Genomic DNA, 27,489 nt, shown 5'->3' with positions numbered 1-27,489 from the left:
CATGTAGCTTAAAGAGCTCTCTGTTCTGCGACTACTTAGGACAAACCTTAATAAGGACCCTTTCATTCTTTTCCAAACCTTTGCAAACACAAAGAAAGAGGGGACAATTGTCTGAACCTTATCCCAGTGCACACAGAGAGTGACACTCCAACCGATTATGGAGGGCCCCTCTCACTGCCAGACCAGTGACCTGTTAGCAAGTTCTGGCAATGATCAATGGCTTTGACAGTTTGCTTGAGGAACTGTCCCACAGGATTCATCGTGTCTTTCTCCTACAGAGCCAACGAGATGTTCCATGCAGAACACTGTGGACAAAAGTATTTTTTCTGAAGGAACTTTTTCACAAAGGACAGGTAGTGTGACGACAGACTGAATGGAACACTGCACAGCAACGAGGACAAGCCCTTCCTTCACAGTGCCGGGGACTGGTACAACCTCTGCACGGAGGGACACTTGGCGTGGGCGTACTTTGGTCTTACGCAAAGCTTGATGCAGACACACATGTAGATGGTTATCAGGACAAAGGTAATGTTGGGGATGCTGATCTACCCCCACAATCACAATTCCACCCTCCAGACATGCTCTATCTTGGATTCCCCAGATGAAGCAGAAGGTGGCTGTTGTCACCATTTCCCACCCATTACTTGGAACTATACTATGGATGTCTGTGTTAACAGTTTGACCAAATTCCTGGCTCCATCCCCACACGCCATTTTGGAGAGCACGTCCATCACGTACATGCTTGATATCCTACCAAAGGTCCTTCCCTGACCCAAACTAACCAGATGAGAATCCACCCCCTTCATCCTGCTTATAGGGCATGGTAGCCCCACACAGTGCAAGCTGTTAAAGATTTTCTCACTAGATACTGTGCAGGTTTGGTTGGGGTGGATTAGTCCGATTAGAATTCATTCCATGGACATGCAATACCTCCTGCTACCACACTGTGGCACACTACACCAACAGATCGCAATGCAACTGCGTGGGAAAATCAGTTCCAAGGTTGCACCTCTGAAGGAGGGAGACGACCTCTCTCCCTTTGTTCAGAGGGAGCAAAGGCTCTGCATCATCAGACAGTTTTAATGTTATTCACCATTCAACGCTGCTGCTCCAGATTATGATTCAAAGGGTCCAGATTTGCAGACCTCTCAGAAAACAGCATCTACAAACACACAGTAACATAGGTGCATGTGAAGATTTCTGCACCTCCATCCCGAAGGCTTTAACCTATTTTCCCAGTGATTTAGTAAGGTTATGAGTGCTGTGAAATGCCCGCAGTATATGAAGATGTGGTATTCATTGAGACATTGCTAAAATCCTGCATATTCCTGAAATCCTGCTGGTTTCCACAGGGTTACAAGTAGGACAATCTACTCCTGCCTGTGATCTTTAACCAGAATAGAACACCACTACCCCATCTCCAACCTAGGATGGCAGTTTCCAGCAATGATTTAGAAAGCCTCATTTCAGACAAAATGATGCCCGGAAGCAGCTCTCTACATGGTCTGAGTGATTCTTGACAACATGTGTAGAGGAAACAACCTGCACTGGGCCATCATAGAGTCACAGCACTACAGCACAGAAAGTGGCCCTTCAGCCCATCTACTCCATACTGAACTAATCCTCTGCTTAGTCCTCTCTACCTTTATTCTCCTGTAAATGTATGCAAGAAAATGAATGTCATATGGTGACCTATATGCACCCCGATAATAAATTTACCTTGTCATTGTCTTCCATACGCCTCCTTCCACGTACCGACCCAAACTTCTCTTAAATCTTACAGCTGACCTCGCACCTAACACTTCTGCTGGCAGCTCGCTCCACAGTCGCATCTCCCCCTGCACAAAGAATTCCCTTTCCACGTGAAGAATTCCCTCCTTCGATTCTCCCTTAAGTATTTTCACCATTCGCCCCAAAGCTCTCGCCCAGCCTGAAAGGAATAAAAACCCTGCAAGGATTCATTCTGTTGCTGCCCCTCAATTTTGTGCGCCTCTGTAAGATCTCCCCTCATCCTCTCGTGCTCCGGGAAATGTTGTCCTCACCTATTCCACACATCCCTGCAGTCTCTCACACCACATGCACAGGATGGGTCAATTGGCTCCAAGGGAACAGGTATCGTTAATGACAAAGCTCTCTGGTCCCCTGACATACAGTACTTGCTTCAGGCTCCACTGGGACAAGGAGTTTAACTCTTTCTCTTCCCCCCTCATACTAAGCACAAGCAGCAACACAGAGACTTTACACACACACACACACACACACACACACACACACAACGGTTGATGTCTGGAAAATGCCTGCCAATGGAGGAGATAGAATCAAATACAATCAATCGGTTTAAGAGCATTTAAACAGGTAGGCAACGCACAGAAAGGGACAGAGGATCAGTGTGAATGATCAGAAAGGTCAGCAGAAGGGCCTGTTTATGTGCTGTACAACTCCAGGAGCCTATGACTCATACTTGACATAAAGGGACCATTCACACTAACGCAAACAAGACTATTTTAATTCCTGTATTCCAGCCAGTATCGCAGAGTTGGTACAAGTCCAGTGACCCAGATTTGATCTTGACCTCAACATGTCTGGAGTTGGCACATTCTCCGTACAACCACGTGGATCTCCCCTGGCTCCCTCCCACATCCCCAAGACATGTGAGTGGGTAGCTTAAACAGCCCTCAGCGCATGGATGAATGGTAGAACGTGAGGAGAATGTGGGAGGAACACGACGGGAATAACTCAGAATTAACTCAAATTGGAAGTCTGTTAGCGGTCAGCAGGGACTCAGTGGGCTGAACAGCCTCTCTATGACTAATTCTGTTGGTCGGGTGCCATGGTAGATTAGCGATTAGGGTGACACTATCACAGCTCGGGGGCGTTCCAGAGTTCAGAGTTCAATTCTGCCGCCATCTGTAAGCAGTCTGTATGTCCTCCCCGTGGAATGCTTTGATTTTCCCACTGCACTTTGGTTTTTACCCACAGTCCAAAGACATACCCGGTAGATTAACCGGTCATGGTAAACTGTCTCGAGATCAGGTTAGGGTTAATCGGTGTTACTGGAGCAGCATGTGGACCAGCGAACCAGCATCCTGAAGGGCCAGAAGGACTTATTTCGTGCTATATCGCTAACTAAATAGATTGCTCTCCACCAGTTCGTTTGGTACAGTGATCACTTACTGTGGCTCTGATGTTCACCCTCACCAGCGAATTCAATCACTGCAACAGAACACTACACACCACCTCCTGCATTACAGGGATTGGTCTCTGATATTTTTTTTGCACCAATGTTTTGTTTGGCAGAGTCTATCTTCCCTTCAGGGTAGTAAAGCTTGCCTTGATTACATGACGCAAAGTTCAAGAGTCAGAAAATCACTTTGCAGCTTTATGAGAGTCTGGTTAGTCTGTATCTGGAGAACTACAAGCAACTCTCATCACTTTGTTATAGCAAGGATGTTGAGGCTTTGGAAAGAATGGAGAAAACTTTTACCAGGATGCTGCCTGGATGAGAGGGCATGAGGGATAAGGAAGGGTGGTCAAACTTGGGTTGTTTCCCCTGGAGCAGTGGAGGTCAAGGGGAGATCTGATAGAGGCCGATAAAATTATGAGAAGCACAGATGAACAGCCGATATTTTCCTCCCAGGGTCGAAATGTCTAATACTAGAGGGCATGCATTTTAGGAGAGGACACGGGAACCAGGGTAGCTTAGCTGTTGGCGTGACTCTGTTTACAGCACTGTTCAGAGTTCAAATCTGGCGCTGCTCTGTGAGGAGCCTCTGTACGTTTCCCGTGCAGTGCAAGGATGTTCTCCGCTTCCTCACTCCGCTCAAAGACGTACCGGGTCATTGTAAACCGTGCCCTGATGAGGTTTGAGTTAATCGGGTTTGTCGGGGGTTGCCAGGGAAGCGTGGCTCCAAGGTCCAGGAGGACCCACTCCGTGCTGTATCGCTAAATCAGTAAATAAAAGTTCGAAAGAGGTATGGTTGGTGCCTTGAATGTACTGCCAAGAGCAGTGGTGGAGGCCGATATGACCAAGGTGTTTGAGAGGCCCTTAGAAAGGCAGGCAACGAAGGGGTACGAACCATGTGCAGGCAGAAGGGATTAGTTTAATTAGGTGTCATCAGCTCAATCAGTCAGGCACATTTTGGACCGAAGGATCTGTCCCAGTGCTGTACTGAACTGTCCATTGCCTTGTTTTATTGATATACAATTTACCTTCTCTGTGCTGCAAGCAAGTTTTTTTTAATTGTACTTGTACCTCACCGAACTTGTGCATGTGAAAATAAAATCTATTTGACTTCAGGATTTGCACGTGGACACGCCTGCACACAGAGATCACCGGCTGTGGGCTGTGTCACCAGCACTGGCAGCACCAAGCTACCTGTGCCAGTTCAAATTGTACTGGGCTGATACAGGGCAGAGTGATTTGGTCAGGGTTTCCGCACGAGGCCTGTGCTCCTGCTTACGGGCTGTGCAGTGAAGCAGGTCTCCGTTACTGCCTTTCTGAAAATGCACTTGGGTCAGAGGTGGAACAATTATCAATCCTCGACCACAGGTCAGTCATTGCAGGTTTTAACTTTATACCGCACTCTCACCCAAATGGCAGTGGGAAATCTCCTACACAAGAGATTCTGCAGATGCTGGAAATCTTGTGCAACACACAAAATGCTGACGGAACTCAGCAGGTCAGGCAGCATCTATGGAGGGGGAATAAACAGCTGACGTTTCAGGCTGAGACCAGTCCTGATGAAAGATCTCGGCCTGAATGATGCTGCCTGACCTGCAGAGTTCCTCCAGCATTTTGTGGGAGTGGCAAATCTCTGGCGCTTCACCTTGGCTGCACGAGAGGTGTGCAGGCCTGAGCGAAGATTAAAGAGATAAAGGCAAACTTTATTTTGTCACATGCTTATCGAAACACAGTGAAATGTGGCATTTATGTCAAAGCCCAATACAGTCCAAGGAATTACTATCCCTGATGAGTATGAATGTGGACTGTGGGAGGAAACAAGAGCACGCGGTCAGCGGAAGAACATACAAGCTCCTTGCAGGCAGCGGCAGGAAGTGATTCCCTATTTTATGATCACTGGTACTGTAAAGCATTACACACGCCACTTTTAGCGATTCAATGCAGTGCTGTTTAAGGGCATTCATGTCAAAATAGGTGACTTGCGTTCCAATTAAACCAGTGAAGAAAGTGAGTGATTATTACTCCATCATTAAGGCTGATTTATACTTCTGCGTCATCTCGACGCCCTAGGTGCGGTGCCTACGCGGATCCCTGCGCTGTAGCCTGACGCGCACCTCCCCCAAAATGTAACTACGCGTCGTGACAACTGTGATTGGTCTGCCTGGGAGCATCGTATTTCCTCCTACGCTGCAATAGCTTCCCATTGGGCGACTGAAGGGCAGGGGAGGAACTCGGGCCGCAATGCTTTCCATAAAGCTTTACGGACCTCCGAAATTATGGATGGCACAGTTTTCTTCTACAAAAAAAGACACTCGCTTTAAACTTGTTTACCCCGAGAAAAGACTACCATGACCATGATGCCTTGCTCGGGCAGGTGTGTGCGCATGCATTACGTTCCCCAATTGCGGAGCGACACAGACACACCAACGCACAAGTATAAATGCTCACAACGCGCGAAGGCCACTTGCGTAGGTTACGGCGTCGAGCTGACGCACAAGTATAAATCAGCCTTTAACAGGAACTCATAGGATCACAGTAAGGGGGAAGAGAACACTGGACGGAAGAACCATTGGACCAAAGGGTCAACAATTGTGGCCCAAAGAGTCACTCTATCAATTGCCCAGGCCCATCAGTCCGTAGCCGAGCAAGGTTCTCCAGCTGTGTTGAATAATGAGATGGAGGGAGATGTGCACTGACCTCTGGCGATCCACAATCACATTCTTCACCGGTATCCACCAGCTTATTGCCACAGGATGGAGGACTGTACTCTTCCTCGGGCCTGGGGATGTTCAGCAGGCACCAGCCTCCTTTGTTCATGATCATCGTTTCAAAGTCATCGGCACTACAACTGCTGAAGTTCACGGCGTTCCTGCAACAGCATTAGGCAGTGTGAGAACGGGAAGTCCGGCTGAAGGGCCTCCACTCAAAACGCCGACTGTCCATTTCCCTCTGCAGATGCTGACTGGCCCACCGAGTTCCTCCGGCATCTTGTTTGTTGCTGCTCGTCCCAGCATCTGCAGCCTCTCACGCCTGCGTTTTATCAGCAGGGCTGCAGCTGATTGGCTAATTCCCCATATCATCCAATGGAAATTTTAATAAAATCACATATGTTGGAAATCTGCAGTTAAAACAGAAAATGCTGGGAACATTACACAGGTTGTGCATATCTTTGGAGACAGAAATAGTTAACGTTTCAGAACTGAAACATTAACAATTTCTCTCTCCGCAGATGCTGTCCGACCTGCTGAATAGAGCATTTTCCGCTTTTATCCCCCGTCATTCAATGTCTGCAGTACTGCGAGTCATTGACAATGAATTATATTTGTAACTATCCTCCACTCACTGCATTTTATGGAGTAACTGCTTTTATTTCAAGAAGCGGCTTCAGCTTCCTTCTCTTTCTCTTTAAATAGACCTCTTGCCCTTCCTTTGCCAGCCCTTTGACACTTCCAGATATCATCTGCCAGCTTACGATGCCATTCCCGGACTCCCCCTCTCTCACCTGCCTGTCATCGCCCTTGTCTGGATCCACCTGCCAGTTCTTGCGTCACTTGTTTACCTCCCGTCTTTCAGCTCAGGCGAAGGGCTGCGACCCGAAACGTCAACTGTCCGCTTCCTTCCACAGGTGCTGCCTGTGTAAATTGGGAGACCACTTCACTGAGCACCTCCATTCCACTCAGCAAAAGTGCAACTTCCCGGTGGCCAAACATTTTAATTCCAATTTCCATTCCTGTTCTGATATGTCAGTCCTTGGCTTCCTCTTGTGCTACGATGAGGCCACCCTCAGACTGGAAGAGCAACACCTGATTTTCCAACTGGGTAGCCTCCAAACTGACAGCATGAATATAAAAGTCTCCTTCCAGTAAAAACATTTCCCCTACCCCCCCTGTTCTTCTATTCCCCACTCTGGCCTCTTAACTCTTCTCACTTGCCTGTCACCTCCTCCTAGGTTCCCTCCTTCCTCCCCTTCTCCCATGGTCTACTCTCATATCAGATTCCTTCTTCTCCAACCCTTTATCTTTCCCAACCACCTGGCTTCACCTATCACCTTCCAGCTATCCTCCTTCCCCTCCCTCAACCTTCATATTCTGGTGTCTTTCCCCCTCCCTTTCCAGTCCTGAAGGAGGATCTCCACTTGAAACGTCGACTGCGTATTCATTTCCATAAATGCTGTCTGACTTGCTGAGTTCCTCCAGAATTTTGTGTGTGCTGCTCTGGATTTCCAGCATCGGCAGAATTTCCTGTGTTTACGTCTCTTCTTTCTGCCTAATTTGACTTTGCTGCACAATTAAGTTTACAAGAACCCAGACCAGCTCCTGTCCACATCCAAACTGGGATGTGTGAGAAAAGGAGTATTTTTAGTAACGTGGCACCAGGCAACAGGTTGGACGTTGGGGTGTAGCACAGGACCCCCAACAAAATCTATTCGCTGTGCAACAAACAATTCACTCAGATGGCAGATTTTGCTTAAAGAATTTAAACTGCAGCAAAATCTCCCATTAAAAGTAGATGATTTCTCTTTAGAGAGTACAGTGAGTGTAGGATAGTTCGATACAAATGCTGTTCATAAAATCACTTTCTCTCTCTCCTACAGCAGACACTGACGACTGCAGGTGGGGAGAATCTGGAATCTGGAGCTACGAAACAATCTGCCAGAGGAGCCAGTGGATCCAGCAGCACCTTTTTTTGGGGGGGGGGGGGAGGGGGCAAAGGAATTGTCAAAATTTCAGTCCTGATGCAGGGTTTCGACCCACAATATTAATGATTCCTTCGCCTCATTACAGATGCTGGTGAAGCCATGTATTTCCACCAGCAGACCCTTCGCGGCTCTCTTGGTCAGCGAGCACGATCAACGGGGGAATTACCCAGTCACATCCACTTTGTCTGGGAATAATAAAATGATTCCAACCAGACTCCTCCACCCCTCCATCAAAAACAACGTGACCCAAGTGCAGCAAAGGATACAGATGCTATGCACACACTGAAGTCACCAATATCTAGAGTTGCAGGCATAGCATTGACGGTTTACTTACGAGGCTTCAGAATTCATAATACAGCTCTTCGTTTCACAGACACAGTTGCGGCCATCGTCGTGGCTCATTCCCAGGTTGTGGCCCAACTCGTGAGCGACAACGGAAGCCAACTGAGGAATCCTGAAGCTATACTGTAAAAGAAACCACAATGTAATTGCTGAAAAGCCACGCTTCCAACTCCCCTCTACTAAGCAACCAGCTCCAGAAGGCAGCGACTTCAGGGTGCGATATAAACAGGGACTTCATAGTGACAGAAATCAATTCCTCAGTTCACTGGAGGGGTGGACACTGAACCAGCAGATACAGGTCCACCTATGACCCCCATCTACAGAGGGTTTTGGTGAACTTCAACAGCAGCTCATGCCCAAGGCAAGAGGAGTGATGTTCCTCTACAAGTCCAGTACCTACCTCGTATTTCTCTCATATTTTCTTACCTCAGTGAAAAAGGGTGTCTGCCCCATCTAGTCTACACTGGCTCCCACAGCAATCCTACTGATTCCATTCGCTCTTAATATCTCTGCAACCTACTCCCTCACATGCCCATCAACCCCGCATCAGATACCCCCACCATCCACCTGAACGCTGACAGCAGTCTTCAGTAATCAATTTACCCGCCGCCCCACGTGTTTGGGATGAGGCAAGAAACCAGTGCACTGTGGAGGGGGACCCATGCATTCATAAGAAGGTACAAGTTCCACACGGGAGGGGAAGTGGGGGGGACTGAGATTGGGACAGAATCCGTAACTTTGCCACACCTAGGCAGCTGCTCTGGCTCGCATGATTTCGACCTGCGGGGATTGAGTTCTACTCCACGCCCGGGGCACCACCATTAGAACAGTTCCAAGATTCACTAGGACCCCCGGTGAATAAAATCACTGACTGAATTTTGCTTTCTTTGCTACGTTTTACTGGAGCCAATAGAAAAAATAGATTTCAAGAGTATTCACATTCCAACCGGGCAAAGAATACAGGTGTGATGGGTGCTTCGAAATATGTTTTTGCAAAGATCTCCAGCAAATTCACTCTCTCCCTCACTCGGCTCTCACCCATCACCAGAACAACCAACTGTGTCCACCTCCTAACCCCTAACCCCATCATTCCTGGGACCGTAGTCTCCACTCTACCTTTGTAACATTCCCCGATCCCAACACAACCCCGGTTCTCCTCACTGACCTGACCCACTCCTCTCATCCATCCCACCCAAGGCTAATCCCTGCTGACCATCTCTTGCCCCCACACTCGCACTGTGCCATGTGGCCTGGCCTCAGAACTGAACGGCTATTCTCTTCTGGAAAGCCCAAGCAAAGAAGCATTTGAAGCTCAGAGCACTGGACGTCCCACTGGATACACCTGCACCAATGGATTATTGTATCTGGGGCACACAAACCCCTTCTTGACCCACCAGATCCAAGTGGGACCACGGCAGGTGGTGACAGTTCTACTCACAGTTGCATACAAACCTGGCTTTCATTTTGTACCAGAATTTTCTACCACAGAAGCAAGACCATTGGTGTTTGGAGGATCTTGCTCATTACATTACAATCATGTTAGTAATTGTGCTTTCTCCATTACTAAAGCATCCTCACTTTGGATTAAATTCTTGACTCTGCAGTATAATACTTCATTCCCCCCAAGAGCATCAAAATCAACATGTAAACACAAGCCTGGACAGCCAATCCAGATGTTAATTTGAAAGAACAGGTAATGAGAAATGACTCCTTACCACATTGATCCCTCCACTGTGGCTCCCTGAGCAGACGGTGCTCACAAAGGCCATACCTGCAAATCCTCCAAATCTCTTCTTCCTGAAAGGCATCAAAATATACATTTAATGTGGAATATTTAAAGTGTATGTTTAACTGGTCTATTTAAAGTGGAAGTTGATAGTTTCCCGATCGGTCAGGACATCAAGGGAAATGGCACGTATGGGGTTGAGTGGGATCCGGGATCAGCCACGATGGAATGGCGGTGCAGACTTAATGGGCTGAATGGCCTAATTCTTCTCCTATGACTTATGGTCTTAAAACCACAGGGCAAACTGAAGCCCTCCGTTCAGTCTATAACATACCACCCTGCCCCTCCCCAGGTCCAGCTGATGAATACATGGGATTAGAACAGCGGGCACTCCTCACATTTCCAACCATCACCTCGGACAAGTATCCACCTTGGACAAAGTCAGAGGCGTCCAAGTACCCCATTACTGCGGAGTGGGAGTGGAAGTGAGCAGAGCGAGGAGGTGAGTGAACATGTTGAAAAGAGCTGGATTTCACAGCTGGGTTGTTGAGCACTGAAGCGTCTTTACCTGGAAAGATTTACTAAGAACCCCCCCACTGGGGAACAAGTGGCACAAACAAGCAACAGGCATGCATCTGAACCGCACAGGTAAAGTTCTTCCAGTGGCATACAGGGCAGGGAGTCGTAACACTGGAATCTGGAATTATTTTATTACAGTCACACATATCGAGACACAATCATGCCATTCAGTCAGATTATTCCACACACAAGTACATAGGGGCAGTACCAAAGGAAAACAGTGCAGGATATCGTGTTGCATTTACAAGGAAGTACAGTGCAGGTGGACAGATAAAATCCATGAGGTAGATTGGGAGATTTGACATGGAAAACCTGTCCTCAGTGCAGACAGCTGAGGCCCAACAAAGATAACTGATTGTAAACCGCCACAGGGTAACCCCACCTTCCTTCAGGAACAGCCGACTTCACATCAGAGCTCCTGGGCTTGGCTAGAAACAGCCCCTCTGGAAATGGTGAAGGTGAGCTAGTTTACAGGCAAGACTTCGTAATTATTCTCAACACTGGTGCCCAGCAAGGCCTGTGTTCCCAGCCCCACCTCTACTCTACTCACTCTACACTCGTCACAATGCACGGCCAGGTTCAGCTGTAACTTCATCCACCACAGTGGGCTGGATCTCCAAAAGTGATGAGACACAGTACTTGGGAAGGAGATTAAAAAACCTAGTGACAGGGTATCAAGGCAACAACCTTCCTTTCAATTGCCTCTACTTTCTCAGAAGGTTAAGGAAATTCGGCATGTCACTAATGACCCTCACCACCTGAGAAGGCATCCTATCCAGACCATTCACAGCTCAGCATTGAACTACTCTGCCCAAGACTGCAAGAAATTTCAGAGCCCAGTCCACCTGAAAACCGGCCTCCTGCCCAGAGACCCTGTCTACACTTCCTGCTGCCTTGGGAAAGCAGCTAACATATTCAGGCCTTCTCCCAGTCCAGGTATCCTCTCCTCTCCCACCTCTTCCATCAGGCTGAAGCTTGAAAACACGTCCTACCAGGCTCAAGGACAGCTTCAAACCTGCTGTTACTAAGATTCCTGAATGGAATTATTGAACGATAAAGATGGCATCTTGATCTCTCAGCCTACCTTGCCATGACCTTGTACCTTGTTTGTCTACCTGCACAGCACAATCTCTGTAACTATGACACTATATTCTATTTGTGATTTTCCTATGTATTACCTTAACATGCTTCTGTACGGAATGATATGTCTGGATAGTATGCCAGCGGTTTCTCACTGTACCAAGGTACGTGTGACAATAGTAAACCAAACTGAATTAGCTGGAAATGCCCACAGACTGGTCCGGCCTGAACTGTGAATGATCGCAATTGTTACTCACACTGGAACACGGTTTTCAAGTGCTGTCCAATTAAATTTCTAGACAATTAGAAATTGGCTGAGTTTTCATTGCGTGCAGTTTCATGCCACTACAAAAGCAAATCTTCAAAAAAAAAGAACAAAATCTGGGACATCATGTCGCCATTTAATAGGAGAATCAAAAGAATCGTTTCTGCACAAGAAACCATTCGCTCATTGACTCAATCTGTTCCTCAGTTCGATCCACAAAAGCTTCCACCCCCACCCCCCACCTCCCCCAGTATTTGCTCAGTTTGCTTTTGAAAGTGAACCACTGCCCTTTCAGCCAGAGTGTTCCAGGTCAGATTACTGACATTGACCCTAGTTCTTGAAATCCTTCTCTTTAAACTTCGAACCATTCTGCTACAGGGAACAGTTTCCCTGTGTAGTTTGAATCCCTCCGTCAAATCACCTGTCAACTCTACCCACACCAAAGAAAAAATAAAGTTTGTCTGCATTAGAGATATATATGAAAGGATCATAGAACCTTCACATTCCTGCTCCCCTCCATGTTAAACCATGGTGCCATTGAGGACATCAAGTCACAAACAGAAAAATCCTCCTCAGTGACCACCACTCTCCCTCAATGGCTTCAACTTCATCCTCAGGAGACTGAAGAGATTGCAGGATCTGGAGCTTGGAGCACCAAACAATTTGCTGGAGGGTCGAGCGGCATCCGTGGAGGATTGAAGCCCTGCTGATGTAGTCTTGAAGTAGAATCTCGACCTGAAATGAAGACGATTCCTTTCCCTCCACAGATTGTGCTCAACCTGCTGAGCTGCTCCAGCAGATTGTTTTCGACATTATTTAAGGCTCATGGTCGTCCCCTCACACAACACCCCACCCCCTGTTATCTCCTCACACAACTACCCCCCATCCCCCGTGGTCATCCTCTAACTAACTGCCAGGTGTCAAGTCAGAATCGTAGAGTTCCATTAGCCAAACCTACACCACAGTTAACATCAGCCACCCATTCACAATCTCATTTTACGCTGCATTCCATCAGCCACTCTTTCCAGGGGCAATTTACAGCAGGCAATTGACCTACAAAGTGCTTGTCTTTGGGACAGGGGAAAGAAACCAGAGCACATAGAGCAAACCCACACAGTCACAGAGACAACGTGCAAACTCCACACAGACAGCACCAAAGCAGGGAACAGGCCCTTCCAGACCTGAGCCGCACCACCCAGCAAACCAATTTACTTGGGGCTACTTGACCCTAGCCCAATCAGAGGACAATTCACAATGGTCAATTAACCTACTGACCAGAACATCTTTGGACCATGGGAGGAAACCGGAGCATCTGGAAGAAACCCAAGCACTCACAGGAAGAACATACAAACTTCTTACAGACTACACCAGAACTGAACTCCAAACTCCAACGCCCCAAGCCGCAATAGCTTCATGCTAACCGCTACACGACATGGGGCCTCTAACCATTAACATTTAACCCTTTAACGTTGTAAAAATGACTACTAGAAGAGCACTAACACAATCGCCAATCATCTTTAGAAGATATCCCCATATCGTCTGAGAAGTGGAAAGAGAAATACACACATTTGTCAGCTCAGGACTAAATTTTCAAAGCACATGACATCAGTTTTTGTATACTTGGTGTGAACATCCAGAAGACTCACAGAATTAACTGCCCGCTATCGTGTCGTCGTCGTGGCAGCAAGTTCTTCTCTCGCCATTGCACAAACCGTCCCAGCACATCGCCCGCTCCTCCTTCTGTGCTGATTTGATTCTCATTCATCCAGATCTCCAAACCGACCAACACGATTCGAATGTTTAACATTCTGTACATCTGCGGCATGATGGGGATGAAAGGGAGAAATGCACTGTTTAACTCATAATGGCTCTAATTTATTTCTGGCTGAACAGCTTCACTAAGGCACAAAGTAGCAGATTCACAGCAGAATGGGGATCTTAATTTCCTTACAGCCCCGTTTTGTATCCACATCGTGTATCATGGTTCATGAATACAATATATAGTTGAAAATTATGTTCCATTGTTTAAGAAAAGCAACAGAGATAATCTGGCAAATTATAGGCTCGGAGAGGATCATGACTGGAGAAGATTCTTAGTGTTTCAATTTAGTCACATCTGGGAAAATATGGACTTATTAGGGATAGTGAAAGTGGCTTTGTGTGGCAGAGGTCAGGTCTTATAAACTTTATCTCAGTTTATTTAGATACAGCACCAAGCCACATCACCCAGCAAACCGCCGATTTAACCCTTGCCTAATCACGGGACAATTTATAACCACCAATTATCCTACTAACCGGCCAGATCTTTGAACTGTGGGAGGAAACCCACACGCACACAGGAAGAAACATAAAACTTTGCACGCAGAGGACACTGGAACTAAACTCCGAACTCCGACGCCCCGAGCTATGATAGTATCGCGCTAACCACTGCCATACCATGGTGTCCTAACTTGACCAAGTTTCCTTGAGGAAATGACAAAAATCAATTGATAAGTGGATGCTGCTGACATGGACTTTATTTGGTAAAGCATTAGGCAAGGTCTCTCGGTGGTAGGCTGATCCAGTAAATGAAATCTACAGTGACTGGGCAACCCTTGACAGAAATGATGTTTGTCAGTGGCAATGTAACTCAGTGACAAGTACTCACTGAGATGAGTATCAGTGTTGATACTTTAACAGCTGCCATATGCTGTACTCTAGGAGACACACTGGATGTGACCAGTCAGTGGTCAACCAAAACGAACAACAGGAGGCTGCTGCCCACCAGTTCACTATTTCAATTTCCACTTTCTTACTGTCAGATCTCCCTCAAGCAGCTGTTCCCCCGGTTCCTGCTGTTATAGGGTTATGTGATAAAGTGCTTAGGACACCCATTGTGCATTGAGGAACTGGATTCAGGCCAGAAATAGCAGACATAGTGTAAGACAGTCACTAATCAGCCCAGGGTTATCATGACAAACTTCCTCGTGCAGGAAATGGTGAGAAGGTGGATCTCAATCAGCGGGACAGAAATTGCACCCATGTTTAAGTTTAGATAAGCACAGGAAGAAAGCAATGCCTGGGCTGTTCATGGGGGCTGAAAGGAAGGATGCTGTCCATACACACTAACATTTCACGGCACCCCAAAGCATTCCACAGTCAAAGAAAGACTTTATAAAGTTTAGTTTTGAGGAAGTCTGCTTTAGGACCCAGGCAGATTAGGAGAATGGGCAAAGAAGTGACAGATGAAGTATAGTCAACACACATAAAAGTTGCTGGTGAACGCAGCAGGCCAGGCAGCATCTCTAGGAAGAGGTGCAGTCGACGTTTCAGGCCGAGACCCTTCGTCAGGACTAACCATTAACATTAACCATTAAACATTAGTCCTGACGAAGGGTCTCGGCCTGAAACGTCGACTGCACCTCTTCCTAGAGATGCTGCCTGGCCTGCTGCGTTCACCAGCAACTTTTATGTGTGTTGCTTGAATTTCCAGCATCTGCAGAATTCCTGTTGTTTGCGAGATGAAATATAGTGTAGGGAAGTATATAGTCATGCACTTTGGTAGAAGGAATAACGGAGTAGACTATCTTCTAAACGGGAAGAAAGTTCTAAAGTCAGAGGTGCAAAGGGAGTCCTCTGGCAGAATTCCCTAAAGATTAACTTGCAGGTTGAGTCGATGGTAAGGAAGGCAAATGCAATATTAGCATTCACTTCCAGAAGACTAGAATACAAGAGCAAAGATGTAATGCTGAGGCTTTATAAGACCTTGTTCAGACCGCAATTGGAGTATTGTATGCAATCTTGGGCCCCCTATCTAAGAAAAAGATATGCTGGTATTGGAGCAAGTTCAGAGGTTATTCACAAGGATAGTTTTGGGAATAAAAGGGTTAACATTTGAGGAGCGTTTGATGGCTCTGGATTTGTACTCACTGCAGCTTAGAATGAGGGGGATCTCATTGAAAGCTATCGAAAATTGCAATGTCTGGACAGAGTGGATGTAGGGAGGAGTGGGTGAGTCTATGTCCAGAAGACACAGCTTCAGACCAGAGGAATGCTCATTTAGAACAGGGATGAGGAGGAATTTCTTTTGCCAGGGAGAGGTGAATCTATGGAATTCATTGCCACAGGTGACTGTGGGGGCCATGCCATGGAGTTTATTTAAAGCCAAAGTTAATAGGTTCCCGATTAGTCGGGACGACAAAGGTTACAGGGAGGAAAAAGCAGAATGGGGTTGAGAGGGATTATAAATCATTCATGATGAATGGTAGATCAGACTCAATGGGCTGAACGGCCTAATTCTGCTCCTGTGTCTTATGGATGCTGCCTGGATTACAGACATGTCCTATGAGGAAAGGTTCAGCAAGCTAGGGCTTTTCTCGTTAGAGCGATGGAGGATGATGGGCAACTTGTAAGACATGTATAAGGAGATGAACAGCATGAACAGAGGGGACAGCCAGCACCTCTTACGCAGAGTGACAACGGCCAGTAACAGAGGAACTCAGCAGGTCAGGCAGCATCTTTGGAATGCGATAAAGAGTTGACATTTCAGGCTGAGACCCTTAAGGTGAGCAGAGGAAAGTTTAGTGGAGATGTCAGTGAAAGTTTTTTTTTTAAAACGCAGAGTGTTAATGTGTCTGAAATGCACTGGTGGTAGAGGCTGATAAGATTGGAGCATTTAAGAGACATTTAGATTAACACATAGATAAAAGAAAAATGAAGGGTTATGGTCTGTGTAGGATGGAAGATTTGATTGATTGTGGAGTGTTTATAACATTGTGGGCTAAAGGGCCTGTACTGTTGTATATTCTATGAAAATAACCGAGAGCACACTTACCCCATCAAGGTAATTGGCAAGCTGAACTGCCTGCTCTCTCACAGCCGTCTCATTCTTTATTTGATCAAACTGCACAAGAGGGAAATATGGTCATTAAAAGAGAACAGCACAGTTTTAAACCCTTCATTTGTCAGAATGGTTTCACACTTACCAGCTCCTTGTCCCACACGAGAAATAACTCAACATATCGAGTCTGAGGCAGTATGGCTCGTTTGTGCTGGAAGCAACAGAGGTTATAGCATTTTTTAAAAATTTGAACACACTCGTCTCCACTTAAATTGTGTACCTTCAATAAATGGGAAAAATGCTGGAAACATACAGCAAGTCGGGCAGAATCCGTGGAGAGAGAAACAGGTTAACATCTCAGACTTTTCATTGGGAACTGGAGTTTGAATTGGAGGGAATGTTGGGGGGTGTTCGGAAGGATGAAAAGGAAGATTGTGATGGGATTAGGGAGGGTCAAGATAAAGAACAAAAGTACAAGCAGAAGTGGGTCATTAGGCTCCATGTCCTTACTCTGCTCATGCAATAACATCATGGGCAATCTTTTACCTCAGTGCCATTTTCTTACACTACTCTTTATCCCCCGATTCCCTTCGTATTATCGAGTGTTGGAGCAAGACAGAAAAAGCTGCAAAAATTCAGCAAATCAGACTGCAGCTGCACAGAGAGAAAATGTGTTTTATAAACTTCAAAAGTACATTTACAGAAGTATATACAAGAATGCTCTGCCAGAGGTGGTGGTGGAGGCAGATATGACAGAGGCATTTAAGAGGTTCTAAGAGAGGAGGAAGACAGACAGACATGTTTGGGGGGAAGGGATTGGTTTATTTAGGCACATCATGGGTTGAAGGGACTTTTCTTGTAGAACTCTGTTTTACATTCTAACACAAAAACCAGTGCATGGCTTTCTTAGTGTGGTTCAGCCAGTAAGTTTATCACACTATTGAGTCAGTGTGTTGGTAATATTAGCATATTCTATGCTCAAAGAATCATTGCTGATTGGTTTCCAGTCAGTATAAGGATCCGCCCAGGTCAGCATGTTAAGCTCTCATTGGGCTTGTCGCAGAGTATTTGTCCTCCTCCTTCTCCCCTTCTTCAGTCCTGCCCCACAATTTATGATCATGATTGATCTTCTATCTCAAAACGATATCACTGTTTTCTCCCCACGCCCCTCACTGCTTTATCCGACAGGAAATCTACCCACCCACCCACTCATTAAATATATTCAACGACAACCTCCACAGTCTCTGTGACAGAGAATTCCACACCCTCGAAATGAGAAAACTTCTCCTCATCTCAGTCCTAAAGGTCTTACCCTGGATCCAGAGTTCCAGATAACCTCCAACTCCATCACAGACAAAAGCCTCCCTACCACTGAGGACACGTTCAGAAGGGAGTGTCTCAAGATGGTGGCATCCATCACTAAGGACCCTCGCAAGCTGGAACATGCCCTCTTTTCACTACAAATATCAGGGAGATGGTACAAAAGCTTGAAGACTCGCACTCAACGTTTTAGCAACAGTTTCTTCCCCTCTCCGTCAGATTTCTGAATGGTCCATTAACCCATGACCATTACCTCATTATTTCTCTTTTGCACTACTTCCCTATTTTTATTGTAACTTACAGTAATTTTTTATGTCATTTACTGTACTGCTGCTACAAAAACAACTTTCATGATATGACAGTGATAACAAACTTGACTCCCGGAACACACTATATCTTGCTTATTTACGCTTATCACAATTTCATACATGTTCTATTCTTATCCAAAAGAATTTAAACTGCTCACAAAAGGTTGTCACCCTCTACCTCATTGGCACGTTAAGTATACTTCACGATTGTACACAATCACACTTCCTTTTCCGGTTTCTGATGTGGACAGTGTTGACAACATGGAGTTTGCAATGATTTGTCTGCAGATTTTAGAATTGGCTTATTTACATTAGTTTTATTGAAGAAATTATGCAGTGCGCACATGTTGTTGTCACCAGGCAAGAAACTGGGCAGCACAGGACTTTCGCACACACTGGTCATTACAATTTAGAGGGAATGTTGTTCCTACCCTAAAACCCACAACAACACACTTGACAATTCCTGCATCATGACCTGCTCATTCACTACACCAAGTTAGAGAGGGCAAAGACCGACTTACACGCAGGAAGCTCGTTATGCTGTGCCCATCACGCGGGTGCTGCTCCGTGCCACCGGAATCATACTGGGGCAAGAAACCAGTCTCATTGGTCACGCCGCAAGTTAAATGTTTTTCCAACATATCCTCCACACGGTACACCAGGTGCTGGAAGGTACTGGAATTCTCCAGGGGTTCAATGACATAATGCGTTCTGTCTGTGAGCAGCAGACCTCTGCGAAAACAAAGTACAATTACATTTGTGGCGGCTGAAACTTTTCATTATCTTCGCTGCATTTGAATCTGTACTAAGTACAAGTAAACAGACAGGCACAATGATTGCACTAGATTATTGAAGGGAGGCTTCAAAGAGAGGAATCTGCCATCAGAGAATAACTACTGTGGAAATGGCCCTTTAATTACTTGTTTGCTTCCCGTGACACTACAGCAGAGAGCGTTCCCCAGAGCTCACAGGGGGCGGGGGAGGCTGGAAGGGATTTCAGCATAATCATGCAATTTTTTCATCAAATGGAATGACTGCTGGCACTAGAGTTTGTTTCTTTAGTGTCGCAGAAGTGGGCAAACGCCAACCAGCGAGCAGGATTAACAACTTGAGAAGATTCCATGAATACCGTACACTTTAACAGCCCTGCATTAAATTGAGGACAGAACACTGGGCCAGAATAGGCAAAGCTGCACCACACAAAAACCCAGAGAAACTGAGCAGGTCAGGTTGCATCAAGAGAGGGAAACGGACAGTTAACGTTCTGGGTCAAGTCCCTTCTTAGGGCAAAGGTACACTTCAAGGATGAGATTTCAAGGCGGTCATATTAAACCTCTTCAAGTTGTCAAAGCTGACCGCTTGTCAATAACAAAGCTGTACGAGTTCCTTCTGGGAAATCCTTTTTGGCACAGTCTACATCTGGTGCAATCCATAAGAGGTCTCGTATAAATATATAAAGGACCAAAGCTGGGCTGTAGGTGGCAGAGTGAGGCTGTGATGTCAATCATACACCGCACAGGAAATTTTTGGGAGTTGCTTTGCCCAGGTATTTTGATGTTGTGTTTTGACAAATACATTTCGAACAAGGCTGAATAAATTTGTAGCTGAAATGCATTTTCATCAATATTTGCATGAACTTTATAACCAACTGCAAATGCTCTGACTTCTAGAGGCAACCAGTTACAAGCAGTGACAGAACCAGGCTGACCAATAGTTCAGCTCTCTCTGGCTTTCCACGTGTGCTTATCCGAGGACAGAAATCTGAAGGGACGCAAAGGGCAAAAGCCAGTATTTAAAACCCTCACTCCGTGCCAGACTTGACTTTGAACCCAGCAGGGGAGAGACTATTCATCAAAGATGGGGCACTGTCAGCTTCACATCAGGGACACGCTGCACACAGAAACCCTATTCATCGGCATAGTCTCTGATCATTTGGAAAATGGAAAAAAGAATAATGTGCAAATCATTTTAATGTTTTAAATCACAAAGAAGGTTATACTGTAATGAGGAATTTGATATGTTATGAAAGACAGTACCAAGTTTCTACAGATGTACCATGGAAACCATTCTGACTGGTTGCCTCACTGCCTGGTATAAAGGCTGCAGAGGGCTGTTGACTCAGTTGGCACACAACCATCCCCACCATCAAGGTCATCTTCAAAAGGCAGGGTCTCAAGAAGACAACGTCCATCATTCAGGACCCTCACCACCCAGGACATGCTTTCTTATCATTACTACCATCAATGAGGTACAGGAGCATGAAGACCCACACTCAATGTTTTAGGGACAATTTACTCCCCTCTGCCATCATATTTCTGAACAGTCAATGAACCTATGGACACTACCTCGCTATTCCTTAGTATTGCAACTTGTAGTGATTTTTAAAATTTTAATATATTATTAGTTTTGTGTACTGCTGCCACAAAACTAATTTCACAACATATGTCAGTGATTTAAAAACACAGACTAATTCTTATACTAATTTGATTTTTTTAGTTATTTAAATCTCTGAACAACTTTTAAATCTCTGACTATAAAAGAGATTTAAGCATTTACAAAAGCCTTCAGGGCAGCACAGAGGTGCAACTAGTAAAGCTGATGTCTGGGAGCGCCATAACCCCAGGGACTATCCACGTGAGGTCTGCACTTTGTCCCTGTGACCAGATCATTTGCCCCAGTTTCCCCCAATACCCCACAGATTTGTAGGCTGATAGACTAATTGACACCTGTAAATTCCCTGGTATTTAGGTAAGTGGTGGAACCCAGGATGTTGATGGGAACGTTGGAAGAACACGTTGGGATTATGGCAAATGGGTGCTTGTTGGTCAGCATGGATCCAAGTGGCTGAAAAGGCTGTGTCCCTGTGGATGACGCTACGACTTCGACTAACAACATTCAGTCTGACCATTCTTAAGAAAGAATCACAGGATACGGTGCACGAGCCTGCTTTGCCAGAGTTTGTCCCCCCAGGAAGATGGGCAGAAAGCTGGCTCCGGCACCAGAGGCCCAATGCCATGACCTAGATCGCCCCTACTCCAGCCAGAGTACCAACTGACAGCTGTGAAGCAGGCCCAAAGCTTTAAACCTCCAGCTGTCACTCACTGCCACATGTTAACTAATGAATTACCCCTGTGCAAAGACCGCTGTTACCTGCACACAAAGTGAGCAGTGTGCGCTTACCTTAGCCCATCACAGGTGCTAACAGCAACCACGGAACGTTCCATCCCTTCCACAAATCCTTGGAAATGGCAGTGGTCCTACAGTAACAAAACACAGGAAAATGTAAAAACAAAATATGCCACTCTAAAAACAAATGAAATTCAGCAGGGAAGATTTGGTGTAGTGGTAATCACCACTGGATTAGTAATAGTGACTCAGTTATACGCAGGGGACACGAGTTCGAATCCCACCAAGGCAGATGGTAAATTCAATAAAAGAATATATCTGATTCACTAATGTCCTTTAGTGGAGAAATCCTGCCGTCCTTACCAGGTCTGATATCAGACCCACAGCAATGTGGTTGACTCTTACAAATAAATAAATAATTTTTTAAAAAAGTACCATTTTCCAAACACCTAAGTCAAAGAAAATACAAAACCAAAGCAGTAGTTGGACATTCGGCCCATCAAATTTGTTCTTCCTTGCCTTACCACTATATTTAAGAAAAGCCAACAGGTTGGAATTGTACCCAAGTCTAGAAGTAGTTTCTACTGATAAGCTACTTTAGAAGACCATGTTGTAATCTCATCACATACCTTAACGTCTGGCTGGGATGAGATGAGGTCCCCATCATCTCCGTAAGTGAACATGGTGAAGTCCTTCACAACAAAGTCTCTGAAAGAAGACAGCACCAACAATTTGAGCTTTCACTGTGCAAACTGATCTCAGCTCAATTTATAGATACAATTGGCATTCCCATTAACACTATCAGAAGTGCACGTTCACTGCCAATATGCACAGCCTTTTGGCTTTGACCTTTCAATCTTTCTGGTTTCTGTCGAGAACCAGGACTCAGCACAGGGGCGATGCTGAGATAGTGGCTGATGATACTAGCGTTGGCTGCGTGGGTGAGAGTTCAGGCTGCAGGAAGGTATGAATGGGCTTGCTGCATAGGCAAGGAGCAAATGTTGTTCAGCCCAGAGAAGTCCAAGACAACACACTTGATAGAGAGAAACAGAAGGAGTGAGTACTCTTCCTTGGGTCTCTGAAGGCAATGGGACAGGTACGCGAGGTGGGACATGCTTTCATTGGCCTAGGGTGGAATACGAAGAGAGGCTGGCCATCTCAGAAACGTGCCAAACGCTCATGAGGCCACAGCTGGAGCAAGGTAAGCAGACAAGATCAATGAAGTGACTGAGCTGGAATAGAGCTGTATTTAGGTTTGCTGACAACAGCATCATTGACCAAATCAAAGGCGGTGATGAATTGGCATATAGGAGGGAGATTGAAAACCTAGTTGAGTGGTGACATAACAACAGTCTCTCACTCACCATCTCAACAAAACCGTATCTCTTCCATTTCACACACGTCTGCCCTCACCTCATCCTCCCGCCACCCTACCAGGGATAGGGTTCCTCTTGTCCTCACCTACCACCCCACCAGCCTCCATGTCCAGCACGTAATTTTCTGCATGTTCCGCCTTCTCCAACAGGATCCCACATCTTTCCTTCCCCCACTTTCTGGTTTCCGCAGGAATTACTCCCTACGCGACTCCCTTGTCCATTCATCCCTCCCCACTGATCTCCCTCCTGGCACTTTTCCTTGCAAGTGGAACCAGTGCTACACCTGCCCTTACACCTCCTCCCTACCATTTAGGGCCCCAAACAGGCCTTCCAGGTGAGGCAACACTTCACCTGTGAGTCTGTTGGGGTCATATACTATGTCCGGTGCTCCCGGTGTGGCTTCCTGTATGTTGGTGAGACCCGACATGGATTGGGAGATCACTTCACCGGGCACCTATGCTCCATCCGCCAGAGAAAGTGGGATCTCCCAGAGGCCACCCATTTTAATTCCACTTCCCACTCCCATTCCAATATGTCTATCCATGGCTTCCTCTATCGTCACAATGAGACCGCACGCAGGTTGGAGGAACAACACCTTAAGTTTTGTTTGGGTAGCCTCCAACCTGATGGCATGAACATCAATTTCTCTAACTTCCGGTAATGGTCCCCCACCACCCGCCCCCTACTCCACCAGTCCCCATCCCCTTTTCCCTCTCCCACCTCATCTCCTTGCCTGCCTATCACTTGCCTCTGGTGCTCCACCCCTCCACTGCCTCCTGTCCTATCTCTTTCACCAACTTCCCAGCTCCTACTTCACCCCTCCCAGTTTTACCTATCACCTTATGTTTTTCCCTTCCCTCCCCCCAGTTTTTAACTCTACTCATCTTTTTTCCCTCCAGTCCTGCTGAAGGATCTCAGCCCGAAACATCAACCGTACTCGTTTCCATAGATGTTGCCTGTTCTGCTGAGTTCCTCCAGCATTTTGCGTGTGTTGCTGAGACTTCATCCCAGCATTTAAAAATTGTTTCCTCTGATAAGCTTTAAAACTTTCCTCTGACCATAAAATTGTACCCTCATGTTTTTGATACCCCTTCTTTCAGAATAAAACCTACACCTTATCTATGCCTAAACAAGGTAAAATCTGCATATGCTGGAAGTCCAAGCAGCACACACAGAACGCTGGAGGAACTCTGCAGTCCTGCTGAAGAGTCTTGGCCCGAAATGTCAACTGTACTCTTCCCCACAGATGCTGCCTGATCTGCTGAGTTCCTCCAGCATTTTGTGCATGTTTTCCTTATCTACGCTTTTCATCTACTCCAAGTCACTTCTCAGCCTCCTTCCCTCCTGGGACAAGGAACCCAGCCTTTCCAGTGTCTCCCCATAACTAAAATCCTCCAACACCCTGGTGAATGCCCTCTGCACTCTCTCCAGTATAGTCACATCATTCCTATAATGTCATATACTCCATAATACCCCAAGTGCAGTCTAACCAATGCTTAGTTGTTGGAACACCCCAAATCTTTTATTCCATCAAGCCCTACCTATGAAGTCAGGCATGCCATTGTCTTCTTCACCATACTATCAACCTATGTTGCCACTTTCAGAGAACTAAGGACTTAATTCCTGAGACCTCACTGCTCACCAACATTCCCTTGGGCCCTGCCACTCACTTGGCCTACTCCACACTTAAATTTGCCTTCGCCAAAGCACATCAACCTTTCACTTGTCAGGATTAAATTCTATCCAGTGTTCTGCCCAATTCTCCACCTGATCTATATATTGCTATAGCCTTGGATAACCTTCCTTGCCGTACACAATACCACCATTATTTGTGTCACTCACAAACTTACCCATAATGCCTCCTACCTTCATAAACAAGTCATTTTTATACACATCACAAACAGCTCAGGGTCCCAGCGCCAGTCCCTGTGGTACACCACTGGTCACAGACTTCTGCCACTACCTCCTGCCTCCTCTCACTGAGCTTGTTTTAAATCCAATGAGCCAGTTTGCTTTAGGTTCATTCGTTCAGTAGTTCCATTTAATATCACAGAATGTACACAATATACAACCTGCAATTCTTGCCCTTCACAGACATCCATGAAAACAGAAGAGTGCCCCAAAGAACGAGTAACAGTAAAAATATTAGAACCCCAAAGCTCCGGCTACTCCCCCCTCCCACGCACATGTGGCAGCAATGCAACGACCCTCCCCCCCCAGGACTTACTTCAGCAAAAAAAAACATCAGCACCCTTCACCCACCAAGCAACAGCAAAAACCCCCAAGAAAGACCTGATCTGCCACACAATAAAAACTAATCGTTCACCCAACAATTCGACATATCACAGGCTTTCCCTCCCCCTAAGGGACAGAGAGGTGTCACCCTTTCTCAGTGAAAGGGTCCCAGTGTATCTGAATCTTCTGGACCAGCTGACCATGTGGGACATTGCCAAATGCCCTACTAGAGTCCTTATGATGACAACTACTGCTTTGACTTCATCGGTCTTTGTTTGGCTGGTTTCCCTGGAGTGAAGGAGATTTAACCAAAGTGAAAATAACTGAGAAGTCTGACTGAACCCATTCCTGCTGGGAACATCAAACACAGCAGCACCGTGCAGTGTTTGATCTCTGAACTTCATGGCCACATTTCACTCATCTATTTACTTTGAAAGGAGACAGCAGTGAGTTTTATAGCAGCACCAGAAAATCATTGCCACGCACATGGGAAAAAGGATCATCGCTGGAACAATCTGGAAACATTTCCACTCTTCCTTCAGACAGTTAATGTGAACAAAATATAGGCCAAAGGTGAAGAGGCCGCTGGATTTCCCATGATGGCTGGAGGAGGGCCAAGTTCCAGCAGCAGATGAGAGTCTCCCAGCTCGCCAGGCTCAGAAGTGGGATGTGGAGCTGAGGAACTGACAGTGAACATGCAGCAACACCACAACATATAGACACATGTGCCCATGCACACACTTACCCCCACATACAATGACCTATGCAAACACACACATAAACCCCTGCATATACCAACCCATGTGAACACACACACACAAGCCCCCACATACACAGATCCATGTGCACACACATGCTGACAGATACATTGGCCCACATGCACACACACCCACAGACTCACGTGCACACACAATAGGCACAAATCCAAAAATATATACTATTCCTGTTTCACTAAAATACAACACCAGCTTGCTTGCCAATGCTTAGCTTGATGACAAAACAAACACCGAGTACAGCAAAATGTATTTTCAGATGGCCACCAACAAGAGCTTTCATTCAGCAGTGTGAATTGAGCTTTGCTGTAGTAACCAGCAGTAATGTACATCAGTCTGATGGAGGAACTCAGTGGGTTGAGCAGTATCTGTGGGCGGACACGGGGGAGGAACTGTTGACGTTTTCAGTCGAAATCCTGGATCAGCATCTCACCCTCTCCGAATGCGCGGCCCTCCGTTCACCATGCGCCAACCACAACCTAGTCTCCAAACCCGGAGACAAAGCGGAGACAAAGTGCAATGCCGTTATAGTGTGGTGGACTGACCTCTACCTTGCTGAGGACAGGCAGCAACTCTCAGACAGCTCCTCTGACTTACCCCTTGAAAAGGAGCACACTGAGGACCGTCAGCCTCTCCTGCACCATCAGCAACCCCATCAACACTGGACACCTCCCGTCCACTGCCACCAAACTCATAGTTCCGCTACCCTGCACTGCTCATTTCTCCCTTATACCAAAGATCCAAAAATCTGACTGTTCGGGTGGGCCCTACTGTTTCTGCCTGCTCCCACCCCACTGAGCAAAAGTCTATTTATTTCAACTCCATATTGTTCCCTTCGTTCAGCCCTTCCGCACTCTTGATCTCCTGAACAACCTTCAGTTCCCTAGTCATGACCACCTCAGTTTCACAATGCGTGTCCAGTCCCTATACATTTCTATTCCCCATTGAGAAGGCCTTAAAGCTCTCTGCTCCTTTCTCAACAACAGACCCGATCAGTTCCCCTCCACCATCACCCTCTGTTGGAACAATTTTCCATTCATTTCCTCCCAATTTCTCCGATATCAAGGTGCAGCCATGGGCCCCCGCATGGGCCCCAGCCATGCCTGCCTTTTTATTAGCTACACAGAACAGCCTCTGTTTTAAGCCTTCCCTGGTAATGCTCCCCAACTCTTTCTGTGCTACACTGACAACTGCATTGGTGCTGCTTCATGCACCCACACTGAGAATATCAACTTAATCAACTTTGCCTCGAACTTTCATTTGGTTGACTTCTGCCATCTTTCTCCCCTTTCTCCATCACTGTCTCCATCTCTGTGGACAAACTGTCTACTGATATCTTTTATAACCTTACTGATTCTCACAATTACCTTGACCATATCTTTTCCCATGCTCTCCTGTAAAACATCATTCCCTTTTCTCATTTCCTTTGCCTCCAGCTCATCTATTCCCAGATTGAGGCATTCCTTTCCAAGACATCAGACGTGTCCTCCTCCTTCATAGAACAGGGTTTCCCTTCCTCCACCATTAATGCTGCCCTCACCCACATCTGCTCCATTCTACAGACATCCGCGCTCACCCCATCTTCCTGCCGGGGTAATGCTCGTCTTCACCTATCACTTCATGAGCCTCTTCATCCAACACATCGTTCTCTGCAACTTCA

The 27,489-nt window shown here is 46.3% G+C and overlaps 1 protein-coding gene across 2 annotated transcripts in view; it reads right to left on the bottom strand.

Annotated features, from left to right (window-relative positions):
• Window positions 1-27,489, bottom strand: part of LOC134350974 (disintegrin and metalloproteinase domain-containing protein 9-like) — a 156,337-nt gene that overhangs the window by 53,754 nt on the left and 75,094 nt on the right. For both annotated transcript variants that reach the window (XM_063056913.1, XM_063056914.1), the window contains exons 4-12: window positions 22,075-22,153; window positions 21,500-21,576; window positions 18,841-19,051; window positions 16,837-16,902; window positions 16,686-16,754; window positions 13,519-13,688; window positions 9,938-10,019; window positions 8,215-8,345; window positions 5,879-6,050 (exon numbers count right to left, since the gene is read on the bottom strand). In XM_063056913.1, the coding sequence (XP_062912983.1) occupies window positions 5,879-6,050; window positions 8,215-8,345; window positions 9,938-10,019; window positions 13,519-13,688; window positions 16,686-16,754; window positions 16,837-16,902; window positions 18,841-19,051; window positions 21,500-21,576; window positions 22,075-22,153 (1,057 nt within the window). The remainder of the gene's footprint in view (window positions 1-5,878; window positions 6,051-8,214; window positions 8,346-9,937; window positions 10,020-13,518; window positions 13,689-16,685; window positions 16,755-16,836; window positions 16,903-18,840; window positions 19,052-21,499; window positions 21,577-22,074; window positions 22,154-27,489) is intronic.

This window comes from Mobula hypostoma, chromosome 8 (genome assembly GCF_963921235.1).
Source record: "Mobula hypostoma chromosome 8, sMobHyp1.1, whole genome shotgun sequence".
Classification (NCBI taxonomy): domain Eukaryota; kingdom Metazoa; phylum Chordata; class Chondrichthyes; order Myliobatiformes; family Myliobatidae; genus Mobula; species Mobula hypostoma.
The sequence above is the reverse complement of the archived record's forward strand: the minus strand, read 5'-3'. Positions and strand labels throughout refer to the sequence as shown.